The sequence below is a fragment of the Neophocaena asiaeorientalis genome, unplaced genomic scaffold, assembly GCF_003031525.2.
Source record: "Neophocaena asiaeorientalis asiaeorientalis breed wild unplaced genomic scaffold, Neophocaena_asiaeorientalis_V1.1 scaffold648, whole genome shotgun sequence".
Lineage (NCBI taxonomy): Eukaryota > Metazoa > Chordata > Mammalia > Artiodactyla > Phocoenidae > Neophocaena > Neophocaena asiaeorientalis.
The window spans coordinates 1,221,322-1,239,407 of record NW_020172781.1 but is presented as its reverse complement, the minus strand read 5'-3'; the positions used below and the strand labels follow the sequence as shown (position 1 = coordinate 1,239,407).

The window sequence follows — 18,086 nt, the reverse complement described above, 5'->3', positions numbered from 1 at the left end:
TACCTCCTGCAGCCCCAAAGCCCAGGAATCCTATCATGTTTGGAACACAATTCTAGAATCTAGAATATGAGCCCAGAGGTCTGGAGTAGAAGGGACTATCAAATAAGGGTGAGAAGGAACCGATTTCTTTATTTTCTGTATATCTTTCCTTCTTCCTTCCCTCCTTCCTTCCTCCCTCCCTCCCTCCTTCCTTCTCCTTTTCTCTTTTATTGTTTTTTGGGTTTTTTTGCAGTACGCGGGCCTCTCACGGTTGTGGTCTCTCCCGTTGCGGAGCACAGGCTCCGGACGCGCAGAGGCTCAGCGGCCATGGCTCACGGGCCCAGCCGCTCCGCGGCACGTGGGATCTTCCCGGACCGGGGCACAAACCCACGTCCCCTGCATCGGCAGGCGGACTCCCAACCACTGCGCCACCAGGGAAGCCCCTCCTTTTCTCTTTTAAGGCAGTTCTGCTGAGGGGAGGGGAGGATACTTCTCTCATCCCCGTGCCCACCTCAAATTTCCAGCCTATACTTTTCAGGCTTTTGAAGACCACGGTCTGTGTCCGGGTGGCTCTCTGAGTTTTATAGGTCATGAAAAGGATGGACGAGAGGGAGGAAGACAAGGCAAGTGGTCCTAAGAAACAGAAAGAAGATTCCCAGAGGCTGTGTGCATGTACGCTTGCATGTGCTTGCCTGTGTGTGTGCATGTATGTGTGCGTGTGTGTGTAAGAAAATTAAATTCACAGGCTGGGGAGGAAGAGGAAGGGGAGAAGCAACAGACCCAGCCAGCTGTGTCTCTTTAAGCAAGATAAGCGGCGGCCCCATCTATCTCCTGGACACTATCAGCCCGTTGTCTAAAGTACTTACAGCCCCTCCTGGAGAGGAGTGCTAACCAGGCGATGCTGGGGGAGGGGAGGAAGTGAGTGAGGCATTTAGGACTGGGCACCCTGGCGGCCAGCTTCCCCGAAGAGCAACACGCAGCTCGCAGAGGGGGAAGGTCACCCCACCCTAGGCCAGGCCTGTTTTTAGCTCAGCACTGGCTCCCTACCTGGGCCCCGTTCCCAGGGGAACCACTTGAAACTGAAACTTGTCTTTCTCAAGTGGCTGGGGGAGAGTGTGAAATCCAGGAAAGAGAGAGTGAGCAGAAGAGAAAAGCTGTTTGCTGCTGTTCAAAGGGACCTCAGCCATCCGGCCCCATGATCCTTTAACAACCAGCTGTGGCTCTTACTACCCTGTGAAATGGGGGCTATGACTCTCCCTGTCTCAGAGATAAGGAAGCCAGGCTCAGAGACATTAAGTAACTCACCGAGGGCCACACCGCTAATCAGAGGTGTCGGGGGAATTTGAACGTGGATTTCTCTCGGCTCCAAAGCTGACGTCTTACCTCTTTAACCAGGGTATTTCTTGCAACTCCTCTGGATGAAGGATTTGTTCTCTATTCATTCAACAAATACTTTTATCGCCTTGGTGCTAGATTCTGCTCTGGGTACTGACAATAAAGACATGACCCCAAGGGCTTACTGACCTCTACAACATATCCCTCTACATTAAGCCAGACCTGCAGAGCCCTTAATAACCAGATTTTATCATTTTGGCCTCTGTACCACTTGATTTTGTCAAACTGTGATTTAGGGTGGTAGCACACCCAAGGAACCCAAGAGAGACAGTCCTGTAATATTTGCTACTGGGCTTCATTAACACGATGGTACCCTCAAGAAAATCACAAAACTACACAGCGCTACATCATCTTTATAAGAACCCAAGGGAAATCTCCCTCCTGGTGTTTAGCAAACATCTCGATGTGTTTGTCTTTTATGAACTCTTAGGGCTCTCGTAACTAACTATACTTCCCTCCTCGTTTTTGGCAGCTCGAAAACTCAGTGCCAAATATATTTCTCTTAACTACACAGGATGTTCCAGTTCCGAAGGCTGAGAAGCGACATATCCTAAAACTTAGTGATGTAAAACAACCTTTGCTGACGTTCCCGGATCCCGTGGGTCAGTGATTCAGACAGGGCATGGCACAGGGCAGTCTCGGTACCGCGATGCCGGGAGCTGAGGGCAGAATGATCTGAAGGCTCTTCGCTCGCACGTCTGGGGCTGGGTGCTGGCCGTAGGCTTGGGGCTTCAGCTCTTCTCCACATGGGCTGCTCCTCGTGGGCTCTCCCGATAAGCTCATTTGGGCTTCCTCACAGCACGGCAGCTGGGTTTCAAGAGTGAGTGTCCCAGTGCAGGGGCAAGTTAGGCAGAAATTGTATCAGCTTTTATGACCTAGCCTTGGGAGGTCTTCCAACTGAAGGGGTCATCACCTGTCGCCTACCCTGGGCCTGGCCTGTGTTTAGCTCAGTCCTTAGTGCTGGGGAACATTACCCTGCCACCATCACATTCTATTGCCAGAAGTCAGTCCAGCCCAAAGTCAAGGGGAGAATCAGACTCCATCTCTTTTTTTTTTTTTTTTTAATTTTTATTGGAGTACGGCTGCCTTACAATGTGTGTTAGCCTCCACTGCACCACAAAATGAATCAGCCCAGACTCCATCTCCTGATGGGAGAAGCATCATGGCCCTGGAAGACAGCGTGGGACAAAAATATTGTGGTGGCCACTTTTGGAAAATATAGTCTGTCACACGTGACCAAATGGAACTCACTGACATATACTAATCACTCTTGGCCTCATTATTTTATTATTTGCCACCTGTGGATTGCATGCATTTTTGCAGTCAAAGATTCTTGATGGAAATAGGCAGGAGATAGACAATGCCTGTCATCAATGCCGTTTTCTGAGTGTTTGTTCTGTGCTGAGAGCCGTGTAAACAGATCCTTCCTTATGCCTTCACTGCTTTAATTCACAAACAATCCTCTTATCAATATTTTACAAGTAGAGAAACCAGAGCGCAGGAAATTAAAGAGGTTTACCAGATCTGGCATGGTGGAGAAGTGGCAGAGGTGGGGTTCCATTCTGGGCAGTCTGACTCAGCTCTCACAGGTAGAGTCACCCCACGTGCCTCCATGTTCAGCCTTTTGAACCTCATCGCACACCAAGATCCTGACATGGTATTGTAGCATGAAGGCTCTACAAGATTCAGCTCTGTCCTCCCTCAAATGTCTCCTCTGACCACCGAGCGTTCTCAAGTGCAGCTTTCTCTGAGAAATAAGAGAGTATTCAACGACTTCTGCATATATATCAAGATTAACATTCTCTCCAAGTTAGATCAGCCAGGCTGTCGGGAATTGGGGAATTTGGCAGAAAGTCTAAGCACCCACTTCTTGCCAGGCTCTGAGCTAACTCTCAGGAATCTGGGCACAAGACATTTAATGTCACACTTGACTGAGATCTCTTGAAGGGCAGGGACCGTGCCATTTGGGCTTTGCAGTAGGTACACGGCAAGTGCCCGGCATCGGGGCTGGAGGAAGTAGAAGTGTTTGTCTAGTCCAGCTATGAAAACTTGGGCGAACGACAGCCCCTCGGAGCCTCTATTTGTTCACCTGTAAAATGGGACTAAGAATGGTCCCTGCACACCTCCCAGGGCTATATCGGGAATCTTGTGACTGAGTAGGTCTCCCTTTTGGTCTTGACTTCTAAAACACTCCATAGCAAGTTTGGACCCTACGCATGGTACTCATGTAAAATGCTGAGCATATAATGAATCCTCAATAATCGGGACTGTAAAGCACTCTGGGGCTTGAACTCCAAACTCAACTGAAGTTGATAACAAGAGGGAACAAGAGAATGGATGAAATCAAATGGAAATCTCCTAAAAACCTTTTTATAAACCTTAATCCTCCAAACCAAAGTTTTCCACCAAATGTCTGAGTTAGTATGTGTCGATCTAACGAAATGCTGTCAATGGCTCGGAGCTGGTAACTTCACTGGGGGTGTACCTGGCTGAGAAGTGTCCGGGGGAGAGGGTAAAGCGGCAGCCTGTTTGGAGAATACAGGAAATTAGCCCAGCTGACCAGGTGTTGCTTTATATCTCTCTGCCCAATTAGCACTGACCTCTTATTTTTATTTTCCGTGTAGGATGTGGCTGGTGAGTCAGAAAGAAAGGAGAGCTTCATTATTTGCTCTTTGCTAAGTTCTTGGAAATATCGAGAATACTTGGCCCTCAAGACAAACCCCAGCTCTGGGCCTAAAAGCTAAATCCAGATATGTTATATATTTATTCAAGGCAGGAATTGGCCAGGAAACGACTATAAAACACACATTTTGAATAAAAGAGAGAGATTTATGGTGCATTTTCGAATCTGAGTCATATCTCTCTGCCTCCCCCTAGGCCAGGAGTCCTTAATCACTAACATACCCCCAGCTTGTTCATTCGGTGGGCACAGAATTGCTTCCTTCTGGTCCTGTCCCAGTTAAAGATGTGGTGGAGATTGTGCTACTTTATCTGACAGTCAGTAAATGAATTGCCAATTCATTCGGAGCTTAGATGGGGCTGGTTTTTTCCTTGGGAAGGAAAAAAGGTGAGCTCCTTTCATATGTATCTTTGATCAGTCGGGACTTGACAAATTATTTTCCCAGGAATTTCTCTATCCTCAATGCCACAGGGAAAACAATGGATTTACTCTAAAAGAATAGTTTTTATGTTTCAGAAATTAGAGTAATGTAAAAACTTTTCTCAGGTTCCTTTATCTCTCTCTGTCTCTGTCTGTCTCTCTGTCATTCTCTCTGTCTCCCCTTCTTTTCCTACAAATGTTTTTTCCAGAGAAAGGAAGTAGATACCAGGCAGAGTTGGGAAAGGCTGCTGGCAACAGCTTGGCTTCGGGCTGGTTATTTCAACTTCATGAAAGTAACAGAAATAAGGCCCACTCCCTGAATACAGTCGGTATTGGGAAAGCAAAGTCAAATCTTCTATCCCCAGTTTCCCTTGTGACACCTGGTTCTTTCTCCTGTGGACTCTTGTTTTAGAGACAAACTTTAGCCTGAAGAATACCTGAATGCTGTTTCAACTCTCTCACGCCCATAGTTTAGACATTCACTTACCTGAAGACAGAAGGCTACTTCCATATCAAGGTTTTATCCGCTATGGTACAATATTAAGGAAAGGCATGTATTGAAGGTATCAGTGGTACAGGGCCGCCATGAACAGTTGGGCAGGTGTGCACTGCACAGCTTCAGGTGGCCCCATTTGGCTAGACTATCAACGTGAATGACGTGCTCTGAGGGGTGTCCCCTGATCAATCTTTACAAGAGTGGGTGGCAGCTTTGAAAGGGAACTAACGGAGGTGAAGGGAATATTGGAAAATCATAATTATAATAAAGGGACAATCTGGGGGATCAAGGTGGAAAGAACTAAAAAAGAGTTTTGTTAGGGACTAAACTGAGTGTACGCTAGTAGTTTCAGTCTGTTTATTTCTCCACTCGAGATTCTCTTTCTGGGAGAAGGAGGGAGAGAGAGGCAATAAGCCTTGCTTGGGTCAAGGGCTCCCACCCTCTTGTCTAAGGCCGGGGAGAGCTCTGGATTAAAGTGTTCCTCTCCTAGGGTAAGTTTCCTCCAAGCAGGACCCTAAAAAAAGGATTTGAGTGCAATGGTCTATTTGAGTGAGGGTGTGAGAAGCGAGATAAGGCAGGAAAGGAAACCAATGAAGGGCGTGGTACCGAGCAGGTCACCTCTGTGAGCCACTGGGACTCAGTCCTGCTAGGGACCCCGTAAGAGACTGCAAAACATACTCAAAAAGAGTCCCGCCAAGGGGACAGAAAGCTGGGATATTTACAAGTTGGTACTCCGGTCCCTCATTACTTAATTCCCTGGCCAGGCACATACCTAAGGCCAGAGAAAGGCATCAAGCAAAGAGACCCCGAGGCAGGAAGCAGACAGTCACTGGTGTCTGAGAACCATTCACCCAAGCTGCAGGTGACCCGGAGGATGGGCCCAGGAGACAGGGCTGGGCCCTGACAGCATCTGCTCTGCCCACACACAACGAGAACGATATAAACCATCCCAAAGAACCGGGGTGCCATCTCCCAAAGAAGGAAGACCGATGCAGGAAGGTCACAGAATACCAAATACTCATCACACAAGGAATCCAGAACACATGCGGCTTTGTCCGGGTGCTGCCCCACCTTCGCCATTAAGTAGCCTCCCGGCCTCCAGCAAGTCACCGCCTCCACTTTGGAGTTACCAAGGCCTCATTTTCCTCTTCTCTAAAGGTCTGTAGAGTATTAATATCTCACATTTCCAGGACCCTTAAACTCAGGGTAAAAATGGGGCTCCTCGGTGCTTTGTGACCACCTAGACGGGGTGGGATGGGGGGTGTGGGAGGGAGACGCAAGAGGGAGGAGATATGGGGATACATGTATACGTAAAGCTGATTCACTTTGTTATACAGCAGAAACTAACACACCATTGTAAAGCAGTTATACACCAATAAAGATGTTTAAAAAAAAATGGTTCTGAAGAACCTAGGGGCAGGACAGGAATAAAGACACAGACATAGAGAATGGACTTGAGGACACAGGGAGGGGGAAGGGTAAGCTGGGACGAAGTGAGAGAGTGGCATGGACATATATACACTACCAAATGTAAAATAGATAGTTAGTGGGAAGCAGCCGCATAGCACAGGGAGATCAGCTCGGTGCTTTGTGACCACCTAGGGGGGTGGGAGGGAGAAGCAAGAGAGAGGAGATATGGGGATGTATGTATGTGTACAGCTGATTCGCTTTGTTGTACAGCAGGAACTAACACACCATTGTAAAGCAATTATACTCCAGAAAAGATGTTAAAAAAAAATGGGGCTTCTCTGGAAAAGAATATGAAAAATAATATATATATATATGATTATATAGAGAGAATATATAGTCTATATATATAGAATCACTTTGCTGTACACCTGAAACCAACACAACGTTGTAAACCAACTCTACTTCAATTAAAAATAAATAAATAAGATTTTTTAAAATGGGGTTCTCCGGGTAGTGAGCTGGGGTTATAAAACAAAGCAAACCATGTTCTTGGTCTTCCCAGCCACCAGAAGCGTGAGAAAATAAATTTCTGTCATTTAAGCCACTCAGTTGCACTGCCCTTCCTAATGGCCTGCCCTATGGATTTCAGACTTACCTACCAGCTCCCACAAACGTGAGCCAATTCCTTTCAATAAGGCTCTTAATACATATCTGTACATCTCTTACCGGTTCTGCCTCTCTGGTTGAAGCCCGGCTATAGAACTGTTAAGGGGAGGCCTGTAAATGACTTATAGGCACAGCATACACACTCCTGGCTTTGGAGCAGAACCGAGTCACCCATCCAAGGACAACCTAGACCAACCTGCCCTCCGCCGAACCATCGGCTGATCACGGCACACAAGCCCAGCCAAGACTAGCGGAACTTGGCCATGATCCACAGAACCGCTCAGCTGATTCAACAGAAGAACTCAGTTGCTCACTTAGTTCCTGAGCAAAAATAAATGTTTTTCCACACATGCCTCTGAGGTTTTGTGGCTGATTGTCCTGCTTCCTTGATTGTGGCTAAAGATCTCAGGGGATGTTTGAGGTGGCACGCTGTCAGCGTGTACTCAGCTGTCCCCCTTCAGTGCATCGGCAACTTGAGGTGGGCAGAGAGGATGCAAAAGCGGGCACGAGAATCACCACCACAGAGTCCTTGACGTGCTGTCCTCCGAGATGCACATCTGTTGAGTCATTCATTAATTCACTCAGGACACAGACGACGAACACCTTCTAAATGAAAATACAATCAGACGAGCCTGGAATATTCCTGCCCTCCCAAAGCTCTCCTGACCCCAGGAGAGAAAGCCTGCAGTGAACGAAGGAAGAAGGGTAAACTGTGATGAAAGTTAAAGAAAGAAGTCTCTCCTAGTGTGTCTCTCCTATAAACACATTAAACTCTCTCATTTAACCCCTACCCCAAGCCTGGAGGCAGATCTGATTGCCCCCATTTTACAGAGGTGTAGACTGAGGCTTGGAGAAGTGAGTACAACTTGCTCACAAACCAGAGGATTAGCTGGGCATCCGAGACCAGGAAGCCACCAAGTCACAAAACCTCCTTTACTTTCCCTGAGGTTGAAGGCTCCAAGGACACGCCACCTGAAGGCACACGCGCCCTGGCACACTCCAGCTGCCCATCTTCTCCTGTTCCTGCAGGTCCTGCAGAGGTGGCTTGGATCCAACCACCACATAAGGGAGTCTGGCAGCATGTAATGGTCAGTCATAAGCGGAGTGACCTTGGACATGTCACCTGAAGTCTCTGCTAAGGTGCTTTCTCATCTGTAAAACAGGAATCAGATTGGCCCCTACAATCTCAGTTATGGGGCCATATAGGTATGCTGCTTGGTACAGGAACTGGCATTTACTCTATGGTCAATAAATGAAAGCCACTCTTACTATCACTGGTACTAGTATCAACAGTAGCAGGGGTGTCAGTCAGATATTAAAATTCTGTCAGGAATAACCCTCAATCTACTCTCCAGGCTATCTCTCACCCTCAGCCCTTACAGTTCCAGGAGCAGGGACCAAGCATTCTTAAATTCGTATCTTCGGTAGCATTAACATGCCTGACTGCTTTTTGAGGAGGTATAAGAATGCATTCTGAGGTCAGAAAAGGTGCTGGCTTGTCAGCCTTCTAAGATGTAGAAACGTCTTTTCCTTCTTTGTTGCCACGGAAGATTCAGGGTTGATAAGCCACTTACAAAGCTAGCTATTTAGATAGTCTGCAGTATGGAGCCTGCTCGGGAAAGCTATGTTTTAATTATTGTTGAAGGTGATGATGGTGATGATGGTGATGGTGGTGGTGATGCCTTCCTAACCCCTAGTGAGCTTAAGTCTACTATAAAAATAGAAGAACATAAGGGTAGATTTCCCAGCAAGAGGAGGAAGAAGGGGCGGAGGAGAAGGACTCCTAACAATGGTGATAATATTAATACTCTTATTAGCTAAAAGTTATTGAGTATTTCCTCTACACCAGGCCCTGTGCTCAGCTCTTTACACTCATGTCTCATTGAATCCTTTCAAGAACAACTCTTTTAGAAGTACTCTTATTGTCCTTGATTCATAGATGATTAAATGGAGGGTCTAAGAGGTTAAGTGACTTGCCCAAGGTCACAGAAGCACTAAGTGGTAAGGTGAATTTTATAAGCCGGGTCAGGTAGAGAACAAAGGTGAGATTCTTACAACTGCCTGATTCAACGTACGTGTGTGTGTGTGTGTGTGCTTGTGTGTGTGTATGTATGTATGTGTGTGCTTGTGTGTCTGTGTGGGTGTGTGTATATGTGGGTGTGTATTTGTTAACAAGAGAAGGACACTTTTCCCAGGACAATAGTTCAGCCCCATAAGAGGACCAAGCCTGCAAAAATCAATCCCAGAAAACGGAGCCAGAGATACATCCAGATGCGTCCTTGTTTCTGCCAAGGAGAACATTCCACGCTGAGCCGGCGGCTGACTGGTACTGGTACCCAGCTCTGTCGCTGCCGAGGCCAATATCACCCCTGATGGAGTCTCCAACCTTTCATCCTCAAAGCAGACACCGCTGCCTCACCTTCCTCACAAACTCGATTGGGTCAACAACCAAAAGATAAACTAGATTTTATTTTACTAATTCTATTCCTAATTATAAAGAGAATTCATCTTCATCACAGAAAGATGGAAAATATTCAAATACACAAAGAAATTTTAAACGCTCACAATTCCCACCGCTATTATTATTGGGTTACACATCCTGTTGTTGTTTTTTTTTTTTCCCTCTGAGCATGAATGAATGCTGTTGTATTTAATAAAACTGAGATGCTGGTGGGCATGCTTCTTGTAACCCGTTCTTTCACTCGCAATGGATCTTGACACTTTCAGATCGTCTTCACAAATGTGGTTTTTAATGGCAAAGTGATATTACACTGTATGGGCAGACATTAAATTATTATTTTTTTTTTTTTGGCGGTACGCGGGCCTCTCACTGTTGTGGCCTCTCCCGTTGCGGAGCACAGGCTCCGGACGCTCTGGCTCAGTGGCCATGGCTCACGGGTCCAGCCGCTCCACGGCATGTGGGATCTTCCCAGACCGGGGCATGAACTCGTGTCCCCTGCATCGGCAGGCGGACTCTCAACCGCTGCGCCACCAGGGAAGCCCGACATTAAATTATTTACCCCAACTCCATATGGTATAATAAGGCTGTCTCCAGTTTTGTATGATTAAAAAAACATGATAAAAAAAATCATGATGAACGTCCCAGAAAATAAATATTTATGCACACCCCAGATTATGACCTTAGGACCAATTCCTTAAAGCAGAATAGTCCAATTAAATGATTGGCACCTTTTTAAGGCTTTTCATCTGTTTTGCTAAAGTCTCCTCCCGAAGAGTTTATCTATCTTCATTCCAGCCAGGAGTTTATGAAATTTCCTATTTCCTCATTAGCAACATGTATTATTCTCTTTTTTTTGGCCATGCCAAGCAGCTTGTGGGATACTAGTTCCCTGACCAGGGATTGAACCTGGGCCCTCGGCAGGGAAAGCTCCATGACCTAACCACTGGACCGCCAGGGAATTCCCTGTATTACTATTTTTTAAATACGGATTTGCTAAATCAATGAATAAAAAGTTTTATGTAACTTGCATTTCATGGATCTAAGTCTTTCTTTTTAAGTGTTTATTGAGCACGTACTGTGTTAGGTACTTAACTGGACATTTCCAGAGATATTATCTCATTTAAACCTCATGACAGTTCTTTGAAGCAGGTAAAATAACTCCTTTTAGTAACCAAGGAAGCTAAGGCTTGGACAAACTTAGGTTCCGTGCTGAGCTCTGCCACACACCAGCTGTGTGATGTTATGGGTGTTCCCAACCTCTCTGAGCTCAAGAACACTAATGATCAGAGACTCTGATGGCTCTGGTGATCCTCTGCCCCATAATTTTGAGTCACGCACTTGAGTACTCAGTGTTGGGCAAGGCAGCCAGAAGAATGCTATAACACTCCTCTCCCGGGTATTATACAAAGAAGCCTACTGGCTCACAAATCCAGTCCGCCATATGCAGCAGTGGGAACAAACTGGGAAAGACCTCAACACCATTAGTAGGTCCTCAGCAAGTAAGGGTGTCTATCTGTCACACAGGCTGGGACTCCAACACATGCTTGTTGAACGAATGAATGAATGCAGACTCAGTGATTACTACCCATCCATGAATCTGTTTTCTCATTTCTCCATCACCATTTCTGCCTCAGCACCTTTGCACAAGCTGTTCCCTCTGCCTGAGATGTTTCCCTCCCAACTTTTCACCTGGCTAATCCCTGCTCATCACTCAGGACTCAGCTCCTCTAACCCAGGTTAGGACTCCACGTCCTATCTCTTTATGACGTCATGAACGCTGCTTTCATAGTTCTCCCCGCCTCTGCAATCCTTTACTTACACAGATGATTATCTAATGGCTGTTTTTCTCAGTAAACCATAAGCTCCAGGAGGACACAACCTCTATCTCTGTGTCCTCAGTAATTATCACATGTCCAGTCCAGAGCAAACATCCACTAAACATATTATAGAAATACAGTAATTTGTGTTGTGTCTTTTGACATCTAAACGACGAGAAAACCACATGAATCTTTGGATATGACATCCTTAAACCTACCAATTCCCTGAAAAGCTCCTTTATTACCACTGTCTGGAGCACAAAGAGGTCAACCTGCATCTGTTATGGGAGGACAGTGTCCCTTTTTTGATTTATGAAACTTGCTGTGGACATGCTTTTTTTTTTTTTTTTTGCGGTACGCGGGCCTCTCCCCATTGTGGCCTCTCCCGTTGCAGAGCACAGGCTCCGGACGCGCAGGCTCAGAGGCCATGGCTCACGGGCCCAGCTGCTCCGCGGCATGTGGGATCTTCCCGGACCGGGGCACGAACCTGTGTCCCCTGCATCGGCAGGCGGACTCTCAACCGCTGCGCCACCAGGGAAGCCCTGGACGTGCTTTTAATGATTTTTTCCTATGGGGCAATTGTTTGAGTGCTGGGGATGGGGACATGAATTCCTTATTCTTACGACAGAAAGAGAAAGAGTAAGACTGCCTATCTTGTATAGTTGGTAAATTAGTTTAGAAGGTAATTTTTTCAAAGATTTTTTTTAACCCATCAAAGTATGTATCTGTTTAGAGTATAGTCAGAACTTATCCAGTGAAACTTTCCTCATGCATTCTCTGTGGGGACAGAAAGGCCATTGACCTAGTTTCTCCATTGTACTTGAAAGAAGCTGAATCGTCATTTCTGTATAATTAATTCACACTTCCTGGGAGTTCTTTGCCTAGGAAAAGTCCAGGGGGACCTGATGAAGTGAACAATTTGGAATTAACAAGCCAGTTGTTCCTGTTTTAAGGGGATGTGACATATTCAATGGTTCTAGATCATTTCAAAGGTGTGGGAGCTGAAATTATAAAAATAGGAAAAAAATTGCAGCACTGATTTACTTATCAATTTGCTGCTCTGTTCTGCCCTACACGTGTTAGATAGGACAAACTCACACAGCCTAAATTCGTGGGTTTTAAGTAAATATCCATTGAAGGTCTGTAAAGTTGCTTATATCGGGACCTCCAAAACCCTTGATTGCAGTAAATTAACTCAAAGAAGGAGATCCTTCAGAAAACCAAGGATTAGGTGTTATGTATAGTATGGCCGATATCATTTTTTGATCAGCTGGGATTCCTGATGATTTTTCCTTTCCGATGCTGACCCAAATTCAGTTAAAACAGATATCTCCATTCCAGAGACCTAAACCAGTGGTAAACATACTCAGCTCCATTACACTCAAGTATAGGATTCCAAATACCCCTGAGAACAACCGGAGAGAGCAGTTTCCTCCACCAAATTTCCTCTCAAATCAGTCCATCGAAAGAACGGGGGAGAAAAAACGGGTGTTCAAGTCCCTGTACTTTTTTAAGCACATGGTATTTATTAGGCTTTAACTGGCACACAAATACACGAAACGAGTACTTAATTCTCACCCCCCCCGCCCGCCTTAGCAACATAAAAAGACATCATCGCATAAAGACACTCACATGACACACAGACACACACTCTCACGTACTTGAACATACGCAGTCTCACATATTACCCTGTTCTCTTTATTAGGGTCAGTTAAAAAAAACACAAAACAAAACTTTTTTAATCAAGAAAGCAAAGCACATTTGAAAGGAAAAAAAAAAAAAAAAAAACAATGCAAACTTGGTTTTGAGTATCAATAAAATTAAAAGCTTTGGGCCAGATCCCATGCTGGATTTCATTTCAGGTTATTACTTAATTAGAACTCCCATTTATAAATAAATAGTACCAGTAAACTATTACATCTGAAGAACCCTGCAATAACATTTTACTTACACACTTGTTTTCATTCTGTTTTCTGCTTTCAGTAACCACAGTTTGGGCCTGCATTTGGTGCTGGTGTGATGTCTTTGGAGAACGTTCCTCAGTGAGCACGTCTGGCTGCTTCTTTAGGATGGTGGCTTTTGCCTTTGTATCCAGATTGGGTCGTCAGTGATGGAGGTTTGGAAGCTGGGGGCTGGCTTTGTCTTTTTATCAAGACGAATATTTATTTTGGCTTTTTCACGACTCTTGTCAGCACAGAGCTTGCGCCTTGCTTATCACAGTTCTGCCCGCATGCAAACCGGGGCTTTTTAAGTTTTCAAAGCAAGCTTTCCGGTCGGGAAGCTATAGGCCACGTTTTAGCGGGCGGGAAAAACACGGAGCCGGGAACACAGGGAGGGTCGAGTAAGATAGGATGCCAGATGGAGTCTGGTGTTACCCTGACTCCACTGGTTGGTTGCAGGCGAAACTGGACTTCGTGAGGATGGGGAAGGGAGGACAAAATCGGAGACACCACATGGCAGAGGTAGGTAATTTCTTAGTCAAGGCGGAGGGTTGCGGATTTAGGTTTGGGGGTGGAGGAGTATTCGAGGGCAACCGCACAAATACGTATTTTGAAACATACTTGCCTCAGACCTCCCCCAAGATAAGGGACTGGGTCCCGTTAAGAAAATGGAAAGAAAAAAAATATATTATTATTTATTATATAACAACGTCAACATTAACACCAAGACAGGGAAGGACTCTAACTACGCATGAGGATCAAACACTCCAGGAGGCAGGACTTTCTGGAGACCGAAAGAAAAGAAATCAAGGAGGGCATCTGGAGGTGGTGTGAATGTGGCCGGTTGATGAGTGTGGTGGGGGGAGGGGCGGGGGAGGCAGAGACTCATCTCCTTTTGGCGGTTTTTTAAGTTTCGAGACAAAACAAAGTCACATTTTTTGAATTGTGGTTTCAAGCGACTGATTACATCAGTGTTGGGGCAGGGTGGGGGGTTCTCAAGTGCAGACGTGAACATGGGGTGAAATGAGACGTCTCGTCCTTGGGGTTCTCCCTGCGACTCTCCCTCTCCCTCTCTCCCCTCCCTCCGGAAATGGCAGTGAAGGAGTAGGCCTCGCCTTAGCTGCTGTCATTCCACTCTGGAACCATGCCGACTCCATGCACGGCCGAGTGGTACTGATGCGGGGACAGGGTCCTTGGCACGCCGTGAGAGTACAGGAACTCCGACGCTTGAAGGCTGCCGGGGGACTGGAGGCCAGTCTGAGGCCCACACTGCCTGACCACAGGCTGGTGGGCCATGGAGGTCTGGTGCTGGAACATTCCCTCTCCAAGCTGCGGGGAGCCGTGGTTCGCCATGCCAGCCAGCCGGGGGACCAGGGGCCCCGAGGTGAAGTGAGCAGAGAAGTGCTGGTAGGGTAGCCTGTCCATGGGCTGCACGGTGGTGACCGTGCAGCTGCTGTACGAGGACATGCTGGGCCAGGCGTTGCAGCTAATGTCCTCCAGGCTGGGCACGGGCTCGCTGGGCGGCACGGAGCTGGCATACATGCAGGCCTGCCGCTGGGCTGACTCTGTCCTATAGGAGGCACCCAGGCCCTGCTGCTGGGGGTAGCCGGAGCGGTAGAACGGGTCCTCTTCACTGGGCGATGTCTCCATGTAGGGCTTCTTATAGGGATGGTCTGTGGTGGAACATTCTTCATCTGCTGAGATAGGAGGACAGACACCCGTGAGGCCACGATCAGCTACCCCATAGCTCAAGGCAGAGACAGCCATCTGGCCCAAGGACGGAAGAATTAAGTCCGGAAGATGGTTAGCTCCAACCTCCATTCTGATAAAAAGAGGGTGGACTGTCACAGCTAAGACTTTGGGCTACGGAGTTCTAAGCAAACAGTTTGACCTTTCCAAGCTCAGTTTCCTTTTTTTTTTTTTTTTTTAAATAATTTTCAGTATATTCCCTCAATAGAACATTAATGCAATCATTAGAAAAGATGCTTTGTATAGTTCCTAGTAAACTGGGGAAATTGAGCTCAGTTTCTTCATCTGTAAAATGGAAAGGGTCATGACAGCACCTTCTAGAAAGGGAAGTGTTGACAATGAAATGGGAACATATAGATTAAGTACTTAGTCCAGAGCTTGGTACAAGGGAACACTCAATAAATAACAATTATTATTATTATCTTCCATCCTCTCCAGCATGTGAACTTCACGAAGGCAAGACATGGTCTGGATTACCCATCACTGTATTCCCAGAACCTGGGACGTACCTAGCGACAAAAATAATAACAACAGCATCAACAGTAACAGTAACAACACATACAGCATTTACTCTGCCTGGCACTGTTCTGAGTACTCTCCACGAGGTCACCCGTTTAATCTTCTCAACAACCCCACGAGGTGCGTTCTCTCAGTCTCCTCATTTTACAGATGGAAGGAGACACACAGAGGTCAGGAAACGTGCCCAAGGTCTTATATGGCTGATAAACAGTGGAGCTAAGATCAGAATCCTAGGAATCTCGTGACAAAAGTCCTGTTCTTCCATGCCATGCTAGACAGAAAGACACGCAGCAAATACTCGTGCAATGGATGGAACAGTGGATGGACAAGTGGATAAATGGATGGGAGCCCGAATGGATCCCCAAATCCTTTCCTGATGCCTTATGTGAACAAGGACCCAGTTATGATCTGTTGAGTTGGTACCAATGCATGCATGTGTCGCTGTTTCATCGCTGAACAAGTCACTTCCCTTCTGTAAGCGCTGATTAATCCCTAGTGGAGAGCAGTAGAGAGAGTTCTGTCTCTGAAAGAGGGTCTTCCTTAATCACTTTGGGGTCACCGACCCCTCTGGGGACTAACAGAAGAGCTGGGCTCTTTTCTCTCCTAGAAAAATAAACTGAAACACGAAGTTTTGAGAACTGTATGTATAGACCAAAGTGATGCACACAACTTCAGGGGGCTCAAGGACTCCCTAAAATGCAGACCTTAGGTTAAGAAACTTAGACATGCGTGAGTCTGCATCGGGCTCTTTTACTTAATGTCAGTGTGACACTAGCAAGGCATCTGCCATCTCTGGGACTCATTTTTATCACCTTTGAATCAGAGTTAGCAATACTTACCTCACTGGGCAGCTAAGGAATGAAATCGAGCGTGTAAATCTCCTGATACCCATCACCAAGGGCAGCTCTTGTTACCAGGGTAACACCACCTGTGTCATGGCAGACCTCGTCTGTAATAACACACCTCCAGGTGTTTCCTTCAAGGGAAGCAATACTTGGGAGTTTCTACCAAGATGTAAACCTCATACAGATTCATTCCTTGGCTGGAATTTTACTCCCCAAACTGGAAATTTTTCTTTCCTCACTTCCAACCTCTTTCTAATGAATAACGTTAAGAAATATGCCTGGTTGGGCTTCCCTGGTGGTGCAGTGGTTAAGAATCCACCTGCCAATGCAGGGGACACGGGTTCGAGCCCTAGTCCGGGAAAATCCCACATGCCGCAGAGCAACTCAGCCCGTGCGCCACAACTACTGAGCCTGCGCTCTAGAGCCCGCGAGCCACAACTACTGAAGCCCACGTGCCTAGAGCCCGTGCTCCACCCCAAGAGAAGCCACCGCAATGAGCAGCCCGCCCACCGCAACGAAGAGTAGCCCCCGCTCGCCGCAACTAGAGAAAGCTCGTGTGCAGCAACAAAGACCCAACGCAGCCTAAAATAAATAAATTTATTTAAAAAAAAAGAAAAGAAAAGAAATATGCCTGAGTTTGGCAAGTATGAAGAAAAATGAAACACTGGGACACTCCCACAACTGTCACCACTGTGATGGTTCATGGCATGTGGGCAGGACGCAGGACTAAGTAAGGGAAGAAAGAAGAGCCATGATTTATTAAGCACCTACTAAGTGACCCGACTCTAATCTTCTAGAGTCATTCCTCAAGGCGGCTGCTCTCGTTCTCATCTCTTAGAGGCAAAAACTGAAGCTCAGAGAAGTGACTTGCTCAAGGCCACGAAGCTGGGAAGGAGCAGAGGCTGGAATCAAAGCTGGGTCTGCTTCACCTTGCCGACCACACCTTGCCTCCAAGCTCTCTCGATTTCTACTACGCAACGCCACTCACTCAAGTTATCCAACAGATACTCACTGAGCCTCTACCAAGTGCCAGGTACTGGTCAACTGGTAGCTGTGGTCCTGCTCCGCACACATCCTTGGCCCCTCTCCATCCTCCCCTGAACAAGGGCAGGACCTGTAAGGGCAGGAGGCTGACACTGTGAAGAGCAGGTGCTCCTTGGATGTAAAGCTCCAAGTCAGTCATTCTCCCCACAGGAAGTCCTACGGCTTCACACTGGACTATAAACCAACAGGTGTGGTTTCCACCAAACCCCTCCACTCGCATCATTCTCCGAGTGATACCCCCAGGTAAGTCAAAAATCTCCCCAAATAACACGTATCTACACAAAGGTTGTACCCACCTAACAGCAAGCAAACTTATTTTTTCTTTTTTGTTTTTGTTTTTGTTTTTTTGTGGTACGTGGGCCTCTCACTGTTGTGGCCTCTCCCGTTGCAGAGCACAGGCTCCGGACGCGCAGGCTCAGCGGCCATGGCTCACGGGCCCAGCCGCGCCGCGGCATGTGGGATCTTCCCAGACCAGGGCACGAACCCGTGTCCCCTGCATCGGCAGGCGGACTCTCAACCACTGCGCCACCAGGGAAGCCCAAGCAAACTTATTTTTAACTAGACTCTTTCTGTGACATATCTGGGACCCGTAGGATGCCCAAACATCGGTCTAAAAAAAAAAGTGAAAAATGCAGTCATCACTCTTCCAGGTGTTCTAGCTACAT

General features: G+C 46.8%; 1 protein-coding gene across 1 annotated transcript in view; it reads right to left on the bottom strand.

Moving 5' to 3' along the window:
• Positions 1-14,380: 14,380 nt before the first annotated feature.
• TBX5 (T-box transcription factor 5) overlaps positions 14,381-18,086 on the bottom strand; it is a 43,435-nt gene continuing 39,729 nt past the window's right edge. The window contains exon 8 of the mRNA XM_024741544.1: positions 14,381-14,958. Coding sequence (XP_024597312.1) covers positions 14,381-14,958 — 578 coding nt within the window. The remainder of the gene's footprint in view (positions 14,959-18,086) is intronic.